Source organism: Ambystoma mexicanum, chromosome 12 (assembly GCF_040938575.1).
Source record: "Ambystoma mexicanum isolate Mex_15411 chromosome 12, UKY_AmexF1_1, whole genome shotgun sequence".
Taxonomy (NCBI): Eukaryota; Metazoa; Chordata; class Amphibia; order Caudata; family Ambystomatidae; genus Ambystoma; species Ambystoma mexicanum.
The window spans coordinates 792,961,556-792,981,719 of NC_090936.1; the positions used below are offsets into that span (position 1 = coordinate 792,961,556).

The 20,164-nt window shown below is 48.2% G+C and overlaps 1 protein-coding gene across 3 annotated transcripts in view; it reads right to left on the reverse strand.

Annotated features, from left to right (window-relative positions):
• The window catches only part of PPP1R12A (protein phosphatase 1 regulatory subunit 12A), a 2,468,713-nt gene that overhangs the window by 1,918,587 nt on the left and 529,962 nt on the right, over positions 1–20,164 (reverse strand). For all 3 annotated transcript variants that reach the window (XM_069629290.1, XM_069629288.1, XM_069629289.1), the window contains exons 7-8: positions 18,337–18,422; positions 18,076–18,233 (exon numbers count right to left, since the gene is read on the reverse strand). In XM_069629290.1, coding sequence (XP_069485391.1) covers positions 18,076–18,233; positions 18,337–18,422 — 244 coding nt within the window. The remainder of the gene's footprint in view (positions 1–18,075; positions 18,234–18,336; positions 18,423–20,164) is intronic.

Genomic DNA, 20,164 nt, shown 5'->3' on the forward strand with positions numbered 1-20,164 from the left:
GTCTAGTTTTTCATGGAAGGCAGCAAAATTCCTGGCCATTGATTCCATCATGGATTCTAGGTCTGTGGGAGGTGCTTCAGCGGTCGGCACTGAGTCCGCCCGTCCCCCGACGCATGGGCCGAGCCAGATCTCGGGGCGGCTCTCGCAAATTTGTCCATGGCGCCGGTTTTATTAGTATTCCTGGATCTATTGGGCATGGCGCGGTACGGCCTCTAGAAACTCAAACCGCAGTGTATAGCCTCTATGAGTGGTATGCCTGCAGATGTCACAGGAGTCAAGGTGAGAGCTATCCTGGTGAAAGTAAGAGTATTGCTACACAGTTCAAAGAAAGTTAGCAGGCAGGAGCTGTAAGTGCAAGGAGCCAGGAGTCAGGGGGGACAGTGCCCAGGGGGGGCAAGCCAGGGACCGCTGGGGGGATCCGCCCCAATGACAGATCAGACGTGGTGTTCAATGCATGATGCGCCCAGCCCAAGATAACCCAGAGCCATAAGGGAGCGGGGGGGAGGAGTAGGGACAGAGAAGCAGCGGCAGTCCCGCACAAATCAGTTCTCTCGCTCCTCACCTGTAGTTTGGGCAGCCCCCAGCATCCAAATCGCGGATCCCCAGCAAGCCCGGAAGGCATTTTGGAGTTTGCCACCGCCGCCACGAAGAGATCGATCTGGGGTTGGCCCCATTTGCCATGGCGAAGTTCCCACTTGTGGAAAGAGCACAGCTCACTGCTGAGCGAGTCCATGATGGTGTTGTTGACGCCCGCCAGGTGAAAAGAGAAGAGGAACATGTCTTGACGAATAGCCTAGCCCCACAGGTCGTTGGCCTCCTTGGAGAGTGCTGGCAAGCGCCCCCCACCCTTGTTTCCAGATACAGAACATGGTAGTGGTGATTTTGTCTGTGTAGATCCTCACCACCTTGCCCTTCAACGACTGCAAAAAAGAATTGATGGCCCAGAATACAGCCTGAAGTTACAGATGTGGAGGTCCTCCTCTTTCGGTTGCCAGAGGCCTCTGGCGTGCAACTTTCTAGAGAGCAGTCAGTGGTGCCAGTCTCTAGGTAAGGCAGGACTTCAATCAGAGTTCCCTGGATGAGATGCAGCTGTACACCGCACCATTTTATCGCCCAAAAGGAACTTCTCATTGAGGGAGATCTCGTCAGCAAAGTTCACGGATACTTGCATCCACTTCGCATGGCCTCATGTGAAGTCTGCAGAGGCAGAAAGGGCTGACGCAGGAGGAAATCATGCCCAGCAGCAACTTGATGGCCTGCACCATTGCTCTGAGTCTATGACAAACACTGTAATTTCCTTTGTATGGCCACAACCCTCTCTTCAGAGGGAGACAGCAAACATGTTACTGTGTTGAGCCAGGCACCCAGAAACAAACTGCATGCCTTGCTCTGTAACTTGTATTAGGTCCAATCCCACAGAAGAACAAGATACTTCTTACCTTGTAATGTTCTTTCGATGGGATGTTCCTCCGACGTATTCCTTATCTTTGATAGATCATCTCCCAGCTTGCTGGCCTCAGAATTTTTTTCAGTAGAGGGCGCTCATCACGCGTATAAATAGACTCGCGCAGCGTCCGTTGCTCAGTTCCGTTTTGACGTTAACAGTTGTTTTACATGAATTGGTTATTGACCTTGAAGGAGTGCAAGCTGCAACCACAAGGGAAGTATTACTGCGGGGATGGATGGAAGGGGCGATAAGGAATACGTCGGAGGAACATCCCATCGAAAGAACGTTACAAGATAAGAAGTAACTTGTTCTTCGAAGGGATTGTGTCCTCCGACATATTCCTCATCTTTGATAGACTCCCATAGCAGTGGTGTGTAATTGGAGGTGGGAGTAAAACGCCATGTTTCCTTTTAGGAATGAACAGAATGTAATACGGCTTTGCCAAACCTAGTCTCTTCACTAGAGGAGGAATCCAGGTTGTAAAATCTTGTTCAAGTTATGTGCGGACGACCAGGTGGCAGCTACACATATGTCTCGAACCGGAACCCCTCTTTGGAGGGCCGAGGAGGATGCGATACCCCTGGTTGAATGAGCCCTAAGATTTTGAGGAGGCTCTTTCCCTGCTAGTTTGTAACATTCAAGGATGGCCAAAATAATCCATCTGGAAATGGTTTGTTATCGGTAGTCCCAACTTGTGCCCTGATTAACCTACAAACAGTTGGTCTGTTTGCCTAATCCTAGCAAGTCTGCTGATGTAAAAGCTTAAAGCCCGCCTTGGGTCCGGCCTATGTAGCCTTTCTTCCTCTTTCCCCGGATGGGGAGGCGGATAGAATGAAGGTAAGGTAATTTTCTGAGTGATGTGGAATTCAGAAACCATGTTTGGGAGGAAATTAGGCTACACCTGTAGGACAACTTTGTCTTTATGAAAAATTGTATGAGGGGGTTTACAAGATAGAGCTTATAATTCGCTCACCCTTCTAGCAGATGTTAAAGCCACTAATAAGACAGTTTTTAGGGTGAGAAATCTTAGCGAACAAGAGTGGAGTGGTTCGAAAGGAGAAACCATCAGGAAATTTAAGTCCCATAAAGAAACCTGGAACGGTCTTGGAGGGTAGACATTAGTTAATCCCTTTAAAAATTGTATTACTAAGGGCAATTTGAAATACGAAGGCTCCTCTGCAGTGCGCTTGAAGATCGATAGCGCCAAATTGAAGGCCTGAATTTGCCAAGTAGAGTAGAAAGGATAACACCGTTGGTGTACCACATGAAGAGGGGTCGATATTCTCTTCTCTACACTGCAAAATTTGTTCCAACGGCAGCGGTATAAAGACTTTGGTGCTGGCCTTCTGGCCGAAAGCAACACCTCCATGACGTCATCAGGGAGGTCCCAATCCTTGTATCTCAACCTTTCAGAAGCCAGGCGTGAAGGTTGAGGGTTCGGATGTCTGGATGGAGAACCTGACCTCCCTTCTGTGAGAGAAGATTCTCCTTGAGTGGAAGACGAATTGGAGGGCAGATGGACATGTCCAGAAGGTCCGGGTACCATGTTCTCCTGGCCCAGTCTGGGGCAATTAGGATCATGGTCCTCCGGAATCTTCTCAACCTCCTTATCTGAGGAATGACAGGGACTGGTGGAAACGTGAACAGGAGTGGAAACTCCCAGTCCACTACGAACGTGTCCCCTAGCGCTCCTCTCAGGGGAAATTCCCTTGAACAAAACAGATCGCACTTCCTGTTGGTACTGGTGGCGAACAGATCCACTTGAGGGGTTCCCCAAAGGGCAAAGATCTCCTGAAGGACTTCCTGAGCTAGTTCCCACCCGTGGGAGACTGTGCCCTGCCTGCTCAGAGCGTCCGCCGTCAAGTTCTTCTCTCCGGCTAGGTGAGCTGCCGATAGAGAGATTTCTTCCTGAATTGCCCAAAACTAGTGCTGCATTGCCTCTCTGCACAGTGGCAGTGATCCTACGCCTCCTCTTTAGTTGAGTTAGTGCATGGCCACTATGTTGTCCGTCATTATCAGGAAATTTTTCCCCTGTACAGATGGCAGAAAAGCTTTCAGCGCTAGTCTGATTGCTCTCAGCTCTAACAGGTTGATATGTAGTCTGGACTCCGATGGAGACCAACGACCGCTGATGGTCAAGTTGTTGGTATGGGCTCCCCACCCAGTGAGTGAGGCATCTGTGACTACTGTTTTCTCTGGCCATGGTTGCCAAAACAGTTCTCCCTTCAAGATGTTTTTCTGGCAGGCCCACCACTGAAGGTCTCGAGCCACCTTGTCCGGAACCTAAAGGAGGTCTGTCATTCTCCCTGAGAATTGCGACCACTGAGTACCAGCCATTGTTCCTCTCCGCTACAGGTACCGGTTCTATGGCACCTTTCTCTAGCAGGTCTACAATTTCCTGCAAGAGGAGCGGATCTGGAACTTTCAGAGAGCTGTTCCCCGGTGGAGGACTCTGAGGAATGCGTAGAAAAGGCAGGCAGTAACCTTGGGCAACTGTCTCCAATGCCCAAGCATCTGACGTAATAGCCTGCCATTCCGTCAGATGTTGAGTTAACCTGCCTCCTACTGGTGTCTTGTGATGAGAGTCCTCAGAGCGGTTTGAAGGCGGCTGATGCAGATGGCGAGGGTAAAGAGGCACCTGCTGCGGCTTTTGTATTTTTACCCCGTCCACCTAGAGTGAATTTGTTCTGACCCCTCTGAACCGGCTGTCCTCTGCCTCTTCCGAATGCGGAATAGAAGCAAAAGGACTTACCTCTCCAAGAAGTTCCTGAGGGGCGATATGCTGTCTGACGGATTGCACCACCTAGGGATTTTGCTGCTGCCTTTGATGTTTGTAGTTTTTCTAAACTGTCATCCGCCTTCTTACCAAACAAAGAAGAGCCGTCAAAGGGCATATTCAAAAGTCTGCTTTGCACATCTGGAGCAAAACCAGACTTTCGCAACCAAGCAAATCTCTGGATTGTTGTACTTGCCGCCATGGCCCTGCTGATGGCAGTTTGAAGGGATTCGCACATAGCGTCTTTACCATCCTTGATGATTTTTAGGAACGCTTCCCTTTCTTCTCAGTCCGGGAGGCATTCAGCCGCTGATGAGGCACACTCCCAACGTGTGTGGCTGAACATTGCGAGCGTACAAGTAGCATTGATGGATTTCAACGCCATGCTACATGCAGAAAATACTTTTTTGCCCATACAGTCAGATCTCGTATCATCCCTGTCCTGTGGAACAGTAGGGTAAGCCGATTTACTACCTGATGAATTAGCTGCCTGAACAACCAGACTCTCCGGAGTTGGGTGTTTGGATAAATATTCAGGGTCAGCAGAAGACCCCCTATATTTAGCTGATTATTTTTTGTTAACCGCCGGGATTACCTCAGGTGATTCCCAGTTTGCCAATATTCTCCTTCGTAATGCCGCATGAAATGGCACCAGAGGATCCTCCTGTGGACCTTTGACCAAGATGTCTGAGGTCGCCTTGCTGAAAAGCAGGTGAAGGTGTGGACCACCCCATAAACTCTATTATCCTTGCCATCAAGGTTCTATAAGGGGTTTCAGCATGTTCCCATGGGTCTGGTCTGGCAAATTCCACTTCTGGGGAAGTGTCCAACCCACTTGCTTCCTGTAAGGATTCTTGGAGGTCTTTCAACCTACCTTCCTCAGAGGTAAATTCCTCTGGTACAGGAGTTGCAGATCCCTGCAACTCAAAAGGTGTTTCCTGATCCGAATCCTCCCCTTCTTCATAAGTAGATGAGACTCTGGACTGATCAGGTCTTGGAAAATGGTATAAATCCCATTTCCAGAGCAGAAGGAGCCAAATTCGTCATGATTGGCTGAGAAAACGTCAACACGGACGTTAAAGGCTTCGAAGCCATCGAAAAAGGCGTCGAGAAAGGTGGTAGAGGCCTCGATGAACTCGAGAGTATCGGGATTCTACTCGAGGTTGTCGACGACATTCTCGTGATCGAGGCTCTGGGTATGGCCATTGGCTGTGAGGTTGCTGTGGGTTTGTCCTTTCTCGGCGTCGAAGACGGCGTCGACTCGACTGACCTGTGCGTCAAAGAACCCTTCAATAACGGCGTCAAAGACGCCGATCTTTGCGTCGAAGGGATCTTCGATGACGGCGTCGAAGATGCCACTTTGCCTTTACTCGAGGGTTCGTGACGCTCTCGAGTGGCTTCTTTCGCCGGGTGCTGCGACTCTCAGCGTTTTGATTTTTCGGGTCTTTCACCCAGGGTATCACCCTCAGCAGTCTTCGAGGGGGTCGAGGCTGCTTTCTCGAAAACGCTCAGCATCTTTCTCCTGAATTTCTCCCACTCAGCCTGAGAGCTATGTTTTTTGGGGCAGGAGACCCTTTTTGGGGAAACGGAAGACGAGGAAGGGGATCTTCAACGCCTCTTTTTTGAATGCTTAGATCTCAAAGGGTGATGGGAAATGCTTCGAGACCTAGAACGAGAATGTCTTTTGTGATGGCGAGGAGACTAATGTCTCGACTCTGCCGACCTGCCTTACCTCTCTCGAGCTTCCCCTAACGCTCCTTCAAGGCTTTCGCCGTCATGGACATGCAGTCCATGCACTCCGAACAATGGTGCTCGATTCCCAGGCACCATAAACAGATCCTGTGAGGATCCGTCAACGACATATTCTTTCCACAGTCTCGATGTTTTTTGAAGCCGGATCGTGGAGGCGTCGGTTCGGGTGAGGAAGCCATAGAGTACGAGTCGTATTCACGAGGAATAATGAAGTATATTTGACTGAAGAACTGAGCAACGATATTCCGAGGCCCCACGAAGCGCGGAAAGACGGAACTGAGCTACAGACGCTGTGAGAGTCAGTTATACGCGTGATGACGTCAGAGCCGATAGAGGCCATCTAGGGACGTCGACGCGCAGCGCCCTCTACTGACTTTTTTTTTTCCAAGGCCAGCAAGCTGGGAGATGATCAAAGATAAGGAATATGTCGGAGGACACAATCCCTTCGAAATCCCATTACTGCCTTAGCACAAATCCTTCAAACGGTCAGAATCCTCTGTGCATCCTGTCCTTAATCACCAAGTGTTAGCGCCTTTTTTCCACTCATTGCGGTCCTTGTGCAAGTCCTTAGTACTATGTTAATTAAATAAATTAATTCTCCCCTAAAAGAGGCACACTGCGTGAAGGGGTTACAACTGCAGCTTAATCTTTCTATTCACGGGTGGCGTTTGTTTTCTAGCCACTAAAATCTAGTTTAAGTGAAACCTGTCCTTTCATTTCCAAACCGATTTTTCTCGGTCAACTGCTTTTAGTTTTTAAAACTGAATTTCCTTTCCCATTGAGAATCTCATCCAGTCATTCATTTAGTCACCCTTTCACTTTCATATTATCCCTGTGATGTGTATCTGTCCCTTAGCATAAAAACCGTATTCCGATTTTTTCTATTCCACCGGTTTTTTAAACCGTTTTGGCATTTAAACCCGTGAAAGTAAGAAAATGCAACTTTTCCATGTGTGATTTGATTGCACTGTGTTTTACTTCCCAAGTCGATTTTCTGAAATGTATGCCAGTACTTTGAACTCAACACCATCTTGAGTAACACAGTGTGGAGTGTCCTTTTCCAATTCCATCGTGACACGAAAACAAAAAAGGTATCTTTTTCCCTAGTATGTGATTGACAGCCTATAGCCCCCTAATTGTGAAACAGTGTAAGCAAATATGAGTGCCCTATTGACCTCTATATGTATACTTACAGATACGGTGAATGAACTCACACTGTACGCTTGGCATCAGTCAAGGAGCCAGATGAAAATACTTATAAAGTGACCTACAATGTCTCAAAGAAATAGAGTTAAACACAGGTTAGTCCAAGAAGCGACGGTGTGAATACTGTCCGATACCACCTTTTTTAAAATAGTTTTTTAGTACAATTCTGCATATTAATACTCTTTTGTAAAATATTTTTATGTATCTTTACCTCTAGACAACAAACCAATGGTAAAGTATTAAGTACTGAAAATACTAGATATTTATATCTGAAGACGGCCATTAACACCAACAGAACCAACGGCACTGAGAGAGTGCACCGTATGAGTCAGAAAGGCCGAAACATATGTCGACTTGCCAATAGGAACCCTGTACATCTTTGTATTTGGTGTGTATAAAGTAACCCCTTTTGCCCTACATCGACGTGGCCAAACAAAATAGAGTGGTTAGGAAATGAAATATAGGATCACACGAATGATCAACCCCTCCTGTTAAACCTATGAGGTACACATTGTTGGTAGGATCAAATATGCCTGATCCCTCTGTTTGATTATATATGTCTATATTTACAGTGTTACATACTGGTTTTTCCCATTTTTTCCTTTCTTTATGTATTTTGTCAACATGAAAGGTTTGGTGTGAAGAACAGTTAGAGTGTAAGTGATTAGCACAGTTTTTGTTTTTTACATATATAGGCCCTTGCGAGCCTTTTTTACTCTGGGCATAAAATGCTCCAACAATAAAATGAATTTTTCAATGAATATTGCGTGTGGTATAAGTAATCTTAAAATTGTACGAGATTAGCTTGGATTTAACCCTGCGTTTCTCAGGGACTTAAGGTAGAGGTAGTCGACCTATTATCCTTTGCTTTTGCTCAATAGCCTCCCATTGATAGTGTCGTCCCCCGAGAACAAAAAACGGAGTACCCATTTTTGAAATGCCAGTTGGACATTGATTGTAGTTTGCCAATGTTCTTACATCCCTGATACGGCTATAACTCATTTGCCCATTCATTCAACCGCCCATATAAATTAAATATTTACTAATTCCGAGTGCTATTTTGTTTAATAGCAAGGCTTTGAAATCTTTAATTCTGTTTGCTACCTAGCATACCCGACTCCTTGCTACTCCTTTCTATCCACACAAAATTTGGTTAATAGGGTTTTGAGGGAGTATTGCAGGGGAAATCTTAACTGGGGTGCTATCTAGCCGAAAAGTAAAATTGCTCCCATTCATTTGTGCTTCGTGTATGTGATTAGAAGGTCAAACCAAGTGTATTCTATCATTTTACAGTGTAATTATCACACTGGTGATTGCTGCCCTATATTAAATAGGTGTGATTGCATTTGAATTTTAAAATAAATATTGTATTCCTATCCACCGGCCAATTGTGCGCTGCATCCTAGGCCAGTGGCAAGAGTCCTGGCCTGGTGTGTGACGCCAGATTAGAATCCTTAACGTACCCCCGTGCATGCAATCTCCAACTCAGGGTGTAGCAAGATTTCCCCCCTTATCAAAAAAACAGAGCCAATGTACAAGGGTCCCACCTAAAAGGGTTACCTTGACTCAACAATGGATTAGTTTGTGTGAACCCAACCACCCCTGGAGGAACATAAACAAGTTGCAGGGTTTTGTGTATGCAAAGAACAACACCCCTTATACACTCTTATTGCAATACTGTCAACTTATGGAAGAACCATCATTAAGACCAAGACCTGTGTTATCATTCCCCGTCTGGCCCTGTCCGGCAATGGGCACTGGCATTCTGGCCTCCTCTCCTATTTTTTCTGCCTCTTCCAACTATACCCCTCACCCTTACTGCACAGCTAGGCCGTTCGCAAACTACCTGCCTGGCGGGATCACCACTAGGAAAGGACTTAAACACCCTTTGCATTACTGACCAAACCACCAAGTTCACCTTTTCATTCACTGAGCCTGCGGTTCTCGTTTTACACGTTACTCGCATCCATCGGCACAGCAAGTATATTTTCGTCAAAACTGTTGCAATGCTGAGCTCACTACTACCTTTACCAGTGTCTATTATACGGATACTCTATCCGCAGACATGTCATCCCTTGCTCGACCTCAAGCGCCGCCTACTCCCCCATGTGACCACAATACAACACTCTGCATTACATTTGTCCTGCCCTGTCCCTATTGAGATGCTTCAACTGGCCGTGCACTCACCTTTCAGAACTTATTGCTGCCATCAATGCCTGTATTACGTCTGTCTGCATGCCTGTAGTAGCCGCCCCCCCGCCACGAGGTGAGGCTTTCCCAGGCTGTGCTACCTTACATACTGACTGTCAACCGGTTCAATGTCTTTATAACGAATAAATAACGAATGTATTTATAAATACAAAAATAACAAACAAAAAAGTTCTTCCCAAATCCTGTCTCCCCTTGCTAAAAACCCTCCCCAAAGCCCTCCCCACAAGATTTAACCCTTTACCCCACTCCCACAGTTTCTTTAAACAATTCGTTATTTATGTTTCGCTATAAAATCATTTGTTATTTTTTTCCGTTAACACTGTATACCCTTTCCACCTGTACTGCATACTTCATTTAGCCCCCCACCACCCCTTTAACATGAGGTGCAGTTTAGAAAGTTTGTAATGCGCACACACACCAACTCACTGTAACCATATGATTATGCTTGCACTTCCCTAAACATGTATGCACTTTCTGTAACTAGCGCCTAGAAGCCTCAGAGCTTGGAGCGCTGAAATAAATGTAAAATAAATAAAAGTATATAAACATCACTGTGTACCAAAATCAAACACTTCCAGAGCAATATCAGTTTTAGATACAGAATAAATGGCCTTCAAAAAATCATCTTTTATATGTAAAATGTACAATTTGCTAGGAAATTGTGCTATGCTTCCAGGCCTTATAATTCACAACCACCACTAGACACTGAGTAGAGATAATTGGCATTTGCCGAGTACGAAATGGTGTGGAGAATCGAAGGGGCGAGTAACTTAATGCTGGACTAGTAGCTTTCAACTTGAAATGTTGACTCCCTGCTTAATACCAATCCTCATAATCCCGGAAAGGCGGACAGAAGAATTTATCCTAAATATAGTTTATTTCTGCCCTAATTTAGTGTGTAAAGTGGAACATTGCTCTCCATTGTTTGAATGAGAGCTCATCACCAAAGTACCATCTTCATTCACCTGTACTTTTCCTAACAAATCATGGGGGGGCACGTGTCAATTGATCACCGGCCTCATTTAGCACTATGGAAGTGTCAGTTCCTCCAGGTCTACATATCTCATAGGATCTACATTGTTTCTTACCTCAAACATGAGGTCAGGGAATAGTTGCAATTTTGAATACACAATAGGGGAATGAGTGCCAACGTAGTGCCTCCTGCAGCACAAGATCCCAGTCTCTGAAGTTCAACTACTTAAATAAGGTGACCTTATGAGTCCTTTCAAAATTGGAAGAAAAGAAATAAAAAATCAGTCCTTCTACTTTGAGCCTATCCAGCATTGGTTTCGTAAGGAACAGTTACATAAAATGACTTCCACAATTGCGAACCCTCATTAAGCAAATATTACAGCGATGTGAATGCCTCCCGAGTTCTCCCTGCTGCCAAATCTTCCATCATTTTTTTAAATAGTGGCATTGCTCCTTCCAAGACTCCTGTATGCCTTTGCGCCCGTTACTCTATCAGTTACTCTTATCAGTTAGTTTTCTCAGGTCAACCGGTAACAATGACAGATCCACACATACTGATTGTATTCGATTTTCCAACAAGGAATGCAAATCAGGTTCAGAAGCAAATAAACCTTCCTCTGTAACTAGTTCTGTGGAAACCAGTGTCCCCATCTCCCACGTTGAACTTATTTGGTAAATTTTTGCTTTGATTTAGTGCCAGTAGCATACCGATCCATTTTCAATTTCCCACCCTTTCCCCCTCCCCCTTACCTATCCGGGACACTAGGAACCTCAGGTAACACACCTTCCAAAACACAGATTGTTCAGTTGAGTGATTCCGTGGTAGCACAACATAGCACTTTCAATGTACTGGACTAGTCAGATTGCCCTGGATAAAGGGGCAAAATGACCCTCCTGTCCGTTTCACCGAGGGTAGCTCCCCTTCTACTACAGATAATCTGTTCACCATACTGTTAATGGTGTGGATCTGAGTGCGACAAATCAGGTTTCGCAAAAACTACTAGCCTAGGCCAGTAGTTTTTATGAAGGGCGAGTACCATTTGCATGATACACCACCTTGGTGGCGAGTATGGGGATGTTAAACATTTTTTTTCCATTTACTGCAAACACACTATTTGCAGTAAATGGCAAATTCAGGTTTCACTGTGCATGCTTGACAGCATTGCAGCCATTATGAAGTGTGCTTTTAAAAAAATACTGGTAAATATTTTGTTACCAGTTACCTTGGGGCAAGTGCACTTCTTAGGTCGAGTAATTATAAATCACTCACCATAGCGACTAACTTACTCCTAGTCCATAGTCCCCTTTCCTCCATACTGTATAGGCATCCCTCGCTAGGGATGGGAGACAGAACCTTTTTCACCAGAAAAAAAAACCTTCCCCCCTTGAAATTTAGAAGCGCTCTGGGGCATGGCTCTGGCAGCATGCGCTCCCTGACTCCGCCCACAGGTACCACTCCTCAGGCCCCTTTGACACGTCGACAAGATTAGCATTGCCTAATGACACTAGTTTTATTAGGGGAGGCGGGGGGGAGAGATGGTGGGACATATGGAAGAAACGTGACGATCGACTAGGAGTACGTTAGTCACTACAGTGAGAAACCTATAATTACTGCTACGTCCCGTCCCATTTCCTCCATATTGTATGGGCGACTACAACTGAAAGTAGCCCCAGGTTGGAGAGGTGACCCTCCTAAGAAAACAAGTTCCTTAATACTGCCTGACCAAATGTTTCCGACCTGGAGCTGACACCCAAGCAGTAGTGCTTGCAGATGGCCAAGGGCGTAGACCATGTAGCCGCCTTGATGATGACCTGCCACGGGGCGTGCCTGTGGAAAGCAACCGCTGTGGCCTTGGCTCTGATAAGAGTGCATGCATATTTGCTGGAAGAAGTTTGTGCTGCCCCTCGTACGCCTCCTTGATGGCCATAACCATCCACCTTGCCGTGGAGGCCTTGGAAGCCTGATAGCCAGGCTTTGACCCACTGAAGGTGACAAAGAACATCTGATTTGCTCTTGGTTCTGCCCAGGTATAATTTTAGAGCATGCCTGACATCTAGACCGTGCAGCACCCTCTGACAGTCATCCTTGGGGTCCACGAAGAAAGTAGGTCGCACCATCTCCTCATTCAGGTGAAAAGAGGAGACCACCTTAGGTAAGAATGCAGGGTGAGGTCCAAGCACCACCTTGTCCTTATGAAAAGTAGTGTAAGGCTCTGAAGCCACCAGCACCTAGATTTCACTGACCCTGCGTGCAGAGGTAAGGCCCACCAGGAGGGCCATCTTAATGGTGAATGGCCTGACGTCCAGACGCCATTGGCTCGACTGGTTTATGCGCCAAGGCGTCCAAGACCACATCGAGGTCCCATACCTGGTGTGGCTTCTTGATCGGCAGGTAGAGGCTAGTCAGGCACGGCATGTGTTCTTAACGACCGGATTGGAGGATGAAAATACCTCCTCAGAATTCCAGTAGGCTCTGAGGGCCGCCAGATAGCTGTGGCATGTGTCTACCTGCACCTCCGAGTGTGCGAGGTGAGCAGAGAAGGATAGCACATCATCCAACGCACAGTCCGGTGGATTGACCTACTTTGATTCCACCCTGTGACAAAACCTAGTACACTTGCTTTTGTACTGACTCCAGGTAGCATCGCTCCTAGCGCCCTGTTGGATGTCTAGGTTAGCCTGTGACAGATGCAGATGCCTTAGTGTGACCTGTTCAGGAACCACACTGCAAGGGCTAACATCTGGGGGGCGGGGTGGATGACCGTGCATCCCTGCTGTGATAGTAGGTGAGCTGGGCCCAACGGAAGGTGCATCGGGGGCTGATCCGACAGGCTGAGCAGTTCCGAGAACCATGGCCTTGCTGGCCACCAAGGAACTATCGGAATGATACGTACCTGCCTGGACTCTATTATCTTCCAGATTACCCTGTGTAGCAAGGGAGTGGGAGGGAAGTCCTATGCTTTCATGTTGTTCCACTGGATCTGCATTGCCCAGAGAGCCTGCCGGGACACAAACTGGTGGCACCTCCTGTTGGACAAGGGGGCGAAGAGATCCACCTGTGGATGACCCCATCTGTCGAAGATCCCCTGAAGGACCTGTTCCTCCAACTGTCATTCATAGTTGTTCGCACCGAGCCTGCTGAGCCTGTCTGCCTCCAGGTTGGATTCCCCCGGGAGGTGAATTGCTGCCAGGTGTATGCCGTTTACCAGAGCCCACTCCCAAATGTTGACTGTAGAGTGCAGAGGGGAGGAGACCTGGTGCCCCCCTGCTTGTTGATGTAATACATGCTGGTGGAGCTGTATGTTTGAATGAGGATCGCTTTGCCACTGATCAGGAGAAAAGCTTTTCAAGCGAGCCAGATGGCCATCAACTTGAGCCCGTTGATAGGGGCCGCCTGCTCCTGACGGGACCACACACCATGGACACTCTGGCTGTCAAGGTAGCTCCCCAGCCCTCTAGGGATGAGTCCATGGTGATGGTAACTGGTGGAGCCGGTTGACGAAATGGCTGCCTATTCGCAGGTTGTCCTCCATGCTCCACCAGACTAGATTCTGGTGGAGATGAGGTGGGATGCTGACCAGCTCCGCTTGGGAGCCCTTCTCCTGACTTCAGGAGGCTGTGAAGTGCAACTGCAAGCGCCTCATTCAGAGCCTGGTGTAAGGCACTGACAGGAGACATGCCGCCATGATGCCCAAGAGGTGTTGGTACCACCAAGCCGAGGTGACTGCTGAGAAAATGCCCTGTGGCCTTTTTGATGGCTGCGATCTTGTCCTCCGAGTGGAAAATTCTCTGAGTGTGTATACTGGATGAGGCCCACAAACGTTAAACTCTGCGTGGGCTCCAGTTGTGACTTCTTGAGATTGATGGAAAATCCCAACTCGTGTAATGTAAGCATGAGGGTGGAGGCGGTGTGATGGACTGCCTTCTGCAACCATGCCCTGATGAGCCAGTCGTCTAGGTATGGCTAGACGTGGTGACCCTCGGTCTAGAGTAGGGCTGCTACTGCATTCATCCGTCTTGTAAAGACCCTGGGGGCCGAATTGAGGCCAAAGGGTATACTCTTGTGTTGGAAATGAAAACCCATGATCCCGAACCTCAAAGGACCGATGGGGCTGCCAGATCGGAATGTGTAGGTAAGCATGCTTCAGATCCAAGGAGTACATCCAGTCTACCATGCACAATGTCTCCGCTATAAGCGCTGGGGTAACCATCTTGAACATTTGAAGAGGAAGGGAAAAGTTCAAGGTGGAAAGGTCCAACAACTCTCAAGCCCGCCTGGTGGTTCTTGTGTATGGCGAAAATCTGTGAATAGAAGCCCAGACCCCGCTGAAAGGCTGGGACTTGTTCCACTGACTGACTTTCTACGAGCGAGCGAATTTCCGCAACATAGTTGCTGTCCCAATCTGTGGTAACGGAGGGGGAAGGAGGAATAGGTAGACAGTAGCCTGTCGACAATATTGAGAGGATCCAGGGGTCTGCAAACCTCGTACACCAGCATTGGGACTGAAGGGCAAGCCTGCCCCCCCCCCCTCCCCATCGGAGACACGTGGACCCGGATGGGCGTGTCCTTCCTTTTTTCCGGTTGAGGCAGGGGACTGAAAAAAGCCCTTGTGCGCAGCCTTGTGTTGCTTGCACCTGTGTTGGTTCAGGGACCTGTCCGGTTGCTGGACCGTCGTTCCTGGAAGTCCCGGAAACCACTGAAGGAATAGCCCTTGTCTGAACGCTGGTGCGTCTGGCTGTATGCCTTAGGAGTAGCTTTAATGAGGATGTATAAGGATTTGGCAGTCTGGGAACTGTTATCAAGTTCCTTGTCCGTAGTGGAATGGTTCAGGTCGCTACCCTCCAAGGGAAGGTCCAGTATATGCTTCTGGAAGTCCAGGTTGAACTTGGTCACTTGTAGCGAGGCAGTCCTTCTCATGTCGGTAGCTATGCAAATGGCATGGCCTGAGGTGTCAATGTAGGCCACCGTGGACTCCATTATGTCTTACGCTACAATTTTGGCCTCAGCCATCCCAGCCTTGCAGCGCGCCTGGCTCTGCAACGAAAGTTCCAGAAGGAAGTCAGTGATTCCCCGCCAGATCCTCTGGTTGACTGCAGCGAGCATAGAGTCTGCATTGGACTGACAAAGATGAAGGGAAGCGTTGGAATAAATGTTCTTCCTGTATGCTTCCAGGATCTTCTCCTCCTTACCCAGGAGTGCAGAGGCTGAGGTAGCTGACAACTATTGTGGCTTGGAGTAGATCGAAGATGCAGCTATCACAGGAGTGTGGCTGAGGGTGTGCCGACAGAAAGAGGGTTCCCCACCATCTGCCTAAACTTGGTGTCGAGACGGCTGTTGGTAGGCTGCGCCAAATGGGGTTTAAGCCATCCCTATTTGGCAAGTGCAACATCATCTTTTTGCATTGGAATCCCCGCTCTAGCCATGGGGTGAAGAGTGGGGACCTTTGCCAAGACTCCCACTTCCAGTTGTTCCACCTCAGGCTGAGGAAGCCCCAAGTCTTCGGCCAACCCGGCGAGCCAATCATGGAAGGCCTTGACCGACGAAGGTGTGTCGGGGTCCTCCTACTCGTCCGTGTCCACCAAAATGTTGTGTTGGTCAGGTGCAGCTGGAGGAGTGCTGGGCGCCGGGGGCTGCGGCGTACTGACAGGTGCTGACGGCTGCTGACGGCTGTGGGACTGCAAAGACGATTGGAGGCCTGGGAGCCGGTGTGGTGGGAACTGGCATGGGCAGAGTCGGAGCTGCTGGAACCACGGGCAGAATGGCCGTGGGTGCTAGCGGCAGAACTGCAGGGAGCATGTCCTTGATCACATCCTTGAGGATGATGCCCATCTGTGGTACCTCATAAGGGTTAGAACATTTTCCAAAAACCTGTCTTCACAAGCCGGTGGAGCGCGGGCATCAGCTGAGACCTGGATGCACTCCGCCTGTCTGCAGGGTGTATCTGCCCTGTGACGATGACTGGTATGCCGTAGGCCACGTGCCCAGTGAAGACCGTCCCCAACCTGGAAACTCGTTCCCCTACCTGGTCCCCAAAGGGGGGATGTGTCAGACGAGAAGCCATTTTATCTGGGCGCCAGCCTTCTTGTCAGGCTGCATGCCACGTGCCTGCGTCGTGGTGGTTGCCGCGCTGGGCCCAGCCTCTTCCAAGACTCCTGGCGGTGGCAGTTGATGCCTACTCTGCACCTCAGGACAGGGCCTGGTAGGCAGATTGTCTTCGGCTGTGTCGCCAGTAGTGCTGCGTACAAGTGTCCCCTCAAACATTTGTCCGGTATTCGGGCATAACCCCTCTGGCGTAGACCCGGTAATAGAAACTTGCGGTCCCTCAGTGCCATCACAGGTAGGATCTCGCGAACCCACGGCCTGGCGGCCGATAGCTGTAGCAGCCTCAGTCCCGCCATGGTACAAGAACCTGAGAGGTCCCTCCCGTTCATGTGCTTCCTGGCGAAGGAGTTACCTTTGTGGGGTGCGGATGAAAACAGTGTCCCTACCTTGGGCCTGGACTTGTGCTGGACTAATTCCTTTAAGTCCTCTGGAGGCGACCTTCCGAAGAGCTCCCTCCACCAAGCTAGCCTGTTCTTCAGAGTGTGCGGTGTCAGCGTACTGCATGTGGTGCGGCCCTCCCATCTGTGGTTGGGGCCAAGGCAGCGGAGGCAGAGCGCATAGGGGACGGACGTAGCAAAGAGCCCTTCGCAGTTAAGACACCTGCTGAAGCCTGCTGATATCGATATGCGCCGGGGAGGAGTGTGGCGTCAAAGGACAGAGGTATCTGATTAAAGACAAGAAATAAGAAAAAAAAAAATAGGAACTGTTCTCTGGGGAAGAGTGTGAAAATACTTTGCCGGAGGCCTAACCCAGGAGCGCTGGGGAAAGCGGTCCGTTACCGTCGACGCAGAAAGGAGGATTGAGGAGTGGCACTCTGGGCGGAGTCAGGGGAGCGCATGATCCCAGGGCTGTGCCACCACGCACATCTAAATTTAAAGGGCAAGATTATTTTTTCTGGTGAAAAAGGTTATGTCTCCCGTCCCAATTGAGGGACACCCATCAAGTATTGAGGAAAGGGGACAGCCCGTAGGAATATGTAAACTAAGGAACTCTCCCTGCAGGTCTATTGGGATTCTTAGGAATTTGCAAGGCCTGCAAATATTTCCAGCAATACAGAATAACGGTTGTAATGGTGGAGCGCTTAAAATTGCAGCAGGGAGCATGCAGTTTTCACCAATCCATTCTCTGCCAATGCAGCACTCCCATGCCATCACAGAGAGCTCTAGTTCAATGCCCCAGTACAAGGTGTAAAGTAAAGTTGGCCGGCACCACTCCACCACAACAATCAATCTGCGATCACAAAGGGGAGCCATATTTCTCCACTCACTTCACAGCAGGCAGCAGCCTCCTTTCCCTACTGCTCTTAGCAGTGTGTGGCCTCCCAATCTTACTGCCGCTACTCCTTCACACGTGGTCTGTTCCCTGCAAACCAATGAAGTATTCTGTATACTGTCTCAGAGGGAAAATGTAACCATCCCCCACTCACCCACTACAATTCTTGCAGACCTCCAGATCACAGAAATGTTTTCTCCAACATGGGGACTTGCATGATTTTAGGATGTAAGTGCGAGCTTCAGAAACTTGCATTCATTGCGACTCAGTATAGCCCCAAACACCCACCCCCACATTGCTACAATTCTTAATAAATCACATTTTGAATGCACTTACCAGTTTCCGTTTCAGATTCTGAATCTTCCTCCTCTTCCTCTTCACTAGAGCAACTGGACTCATCCTTCTTTCCTTCCTCCTCATCGTCTGCTTTTTCTTGCTCCTGAGACTCACTATTGGGTGCACTCTTTTCTTGATCAATAATGAATGCCTCTTTACTGTAAGAAGAATATTGAACATGAAAAATAGCATTGATGGCTTTTCTACAATTGCACAAGTTATTGTTAATATGATTGATGCTTCGTTTAACGAGTTACCTACTTTTTAAAGGATTTCAGGGGCAGATTATTTTCAACAGCTGTAGATTCAATCAATGGTGATTTTTTTTCCTGCTTTTCACTAAGCAGCTTGGGAAAAATAGAAATTCAATTATTGTGAAAGTACATTGTTACTGCATACTACATTTAAGAATCCATTATATCTCATCAAGATTGTTTATTTACGGACCTGAAGTCCTTTAAACAGGTACAAAGATTTTACAGTGCATATCAAACATTTTGATATTACAAGGATAAATGCAGATATCATTATGTACCCCAACTCCTGAGCAAGTTCAAACATTTTCTTAAAGGATCAATGGATAATGTGAATTTCCTCCTATCAAAATTCCATTAACTCATGAGCAGAAAATGGTAGGAAAATCTCCTGAGATCACCATAAGGCGCTTGTAGAGCAAGTATAGCATGCAAAAGCTAAAATTAAACCCAGTCGGCAATCTGCAATTTACCCCACCATCATTGTGCCACCTTCAGGTAATGTGTTCTTCATTTCGACACTTTACTTAAAAAGCAGGAGACGGCCTAAAGTTATCTCAGGCTTGTATCATAAAAGGCAGTGGCTAAAACCCCTTTTAAATTCCCATATTAGAGATTGCTACAAAATACTACTTTTGCGGATATACAAAAGCAGTGTTTTGGAGCAATCTCTACCATGGGAATTTAAGTATTAGCTGCTGCCTTTAATGAAACATGGGGCATACAAATAAGAGGTCAGTAGGAACAAGTTACTTACCTGTAACTGTTGTTCTCCAGCATGGGTCTGGCATGGATTCACATGCTCATGAATATTCCCCGTCGTCAGGCTGGGAATCCTCGGTAAAGAAAAAACCAGTATCAGTTTTGTTTCTGATCTGTCTTTCGTAGTAATAACCAATCACTGGTCTCTGCGTCATACTGACCACAGCCAATGACTGCCCTCTACCTAAGCACCGCCTCTGGCAGCCATCTTCAGATTTGGAAGCACGTGAAGTGGCAGTATGACCAAGTGAAGACCCGCAGAGGGGTAGGCGGGAGGGTTCGCATGTGAATCCATGCCAGACCCATGCTGGAGAACAACAGTTACAGGTAAGTAACTTGTTCCTTCTCCAGCATGGGGTCTGGCATGGATTCACATGCTCATGAATAAAGAATACATAGCAGTACACACATGCACAACCACGGGAGGTGGCAAAGGCTCAACATTAAGCATTACATCAAACTCAACATTAAGCATCTTACCTCCTCACCAGGCTCACCTCAGGCGAACAGGTTGCGCAGCACTGCTTGGCCGACCCTGGACTCCTCCCTGGAATCCCGATCGACGCAGTAGAATTTCGTGAAGGTGTGCGTCGACCTCCACGTAGCAGCCCTACATATGTCCAGCAGGGGCACACCAGAAAGGAACGCCGTGGTAGCTGCGATCGCTCTGGTGGAATGGGCTCTCGGACGGCCAGGCAGTGGTCAGTTTGCCAACCGATGACAGTACATGATACAGCCGGAGAGCCATCTGGAAATGGAAGCTTTCGAGAGAGCCTTCCCCCGATTGACAGGTCCAAAGTTCACAAAGAGTTGTGACGTCTTCCGAAAACACTTTGTGCGGTCCACGTAGAACTTCAGCGCTCTACCCACATCCAGCGAGTGCAAAGTCCTCTCAGCCGGCGACGAAGGCGACGGGAACACCACAGGCAACACCAAGGGTTCGTTGAGATGGAAGTCCGACGGTACCTTGGGCATGAAGGAGGGGTGCGTCCTGAGCACTACCCTCGTGTCGTGAAAAGTCAAGTACGGGGCCTTGCAGGAAAGGGCCTGGATCTCTCCCACCCGTCGTGCGG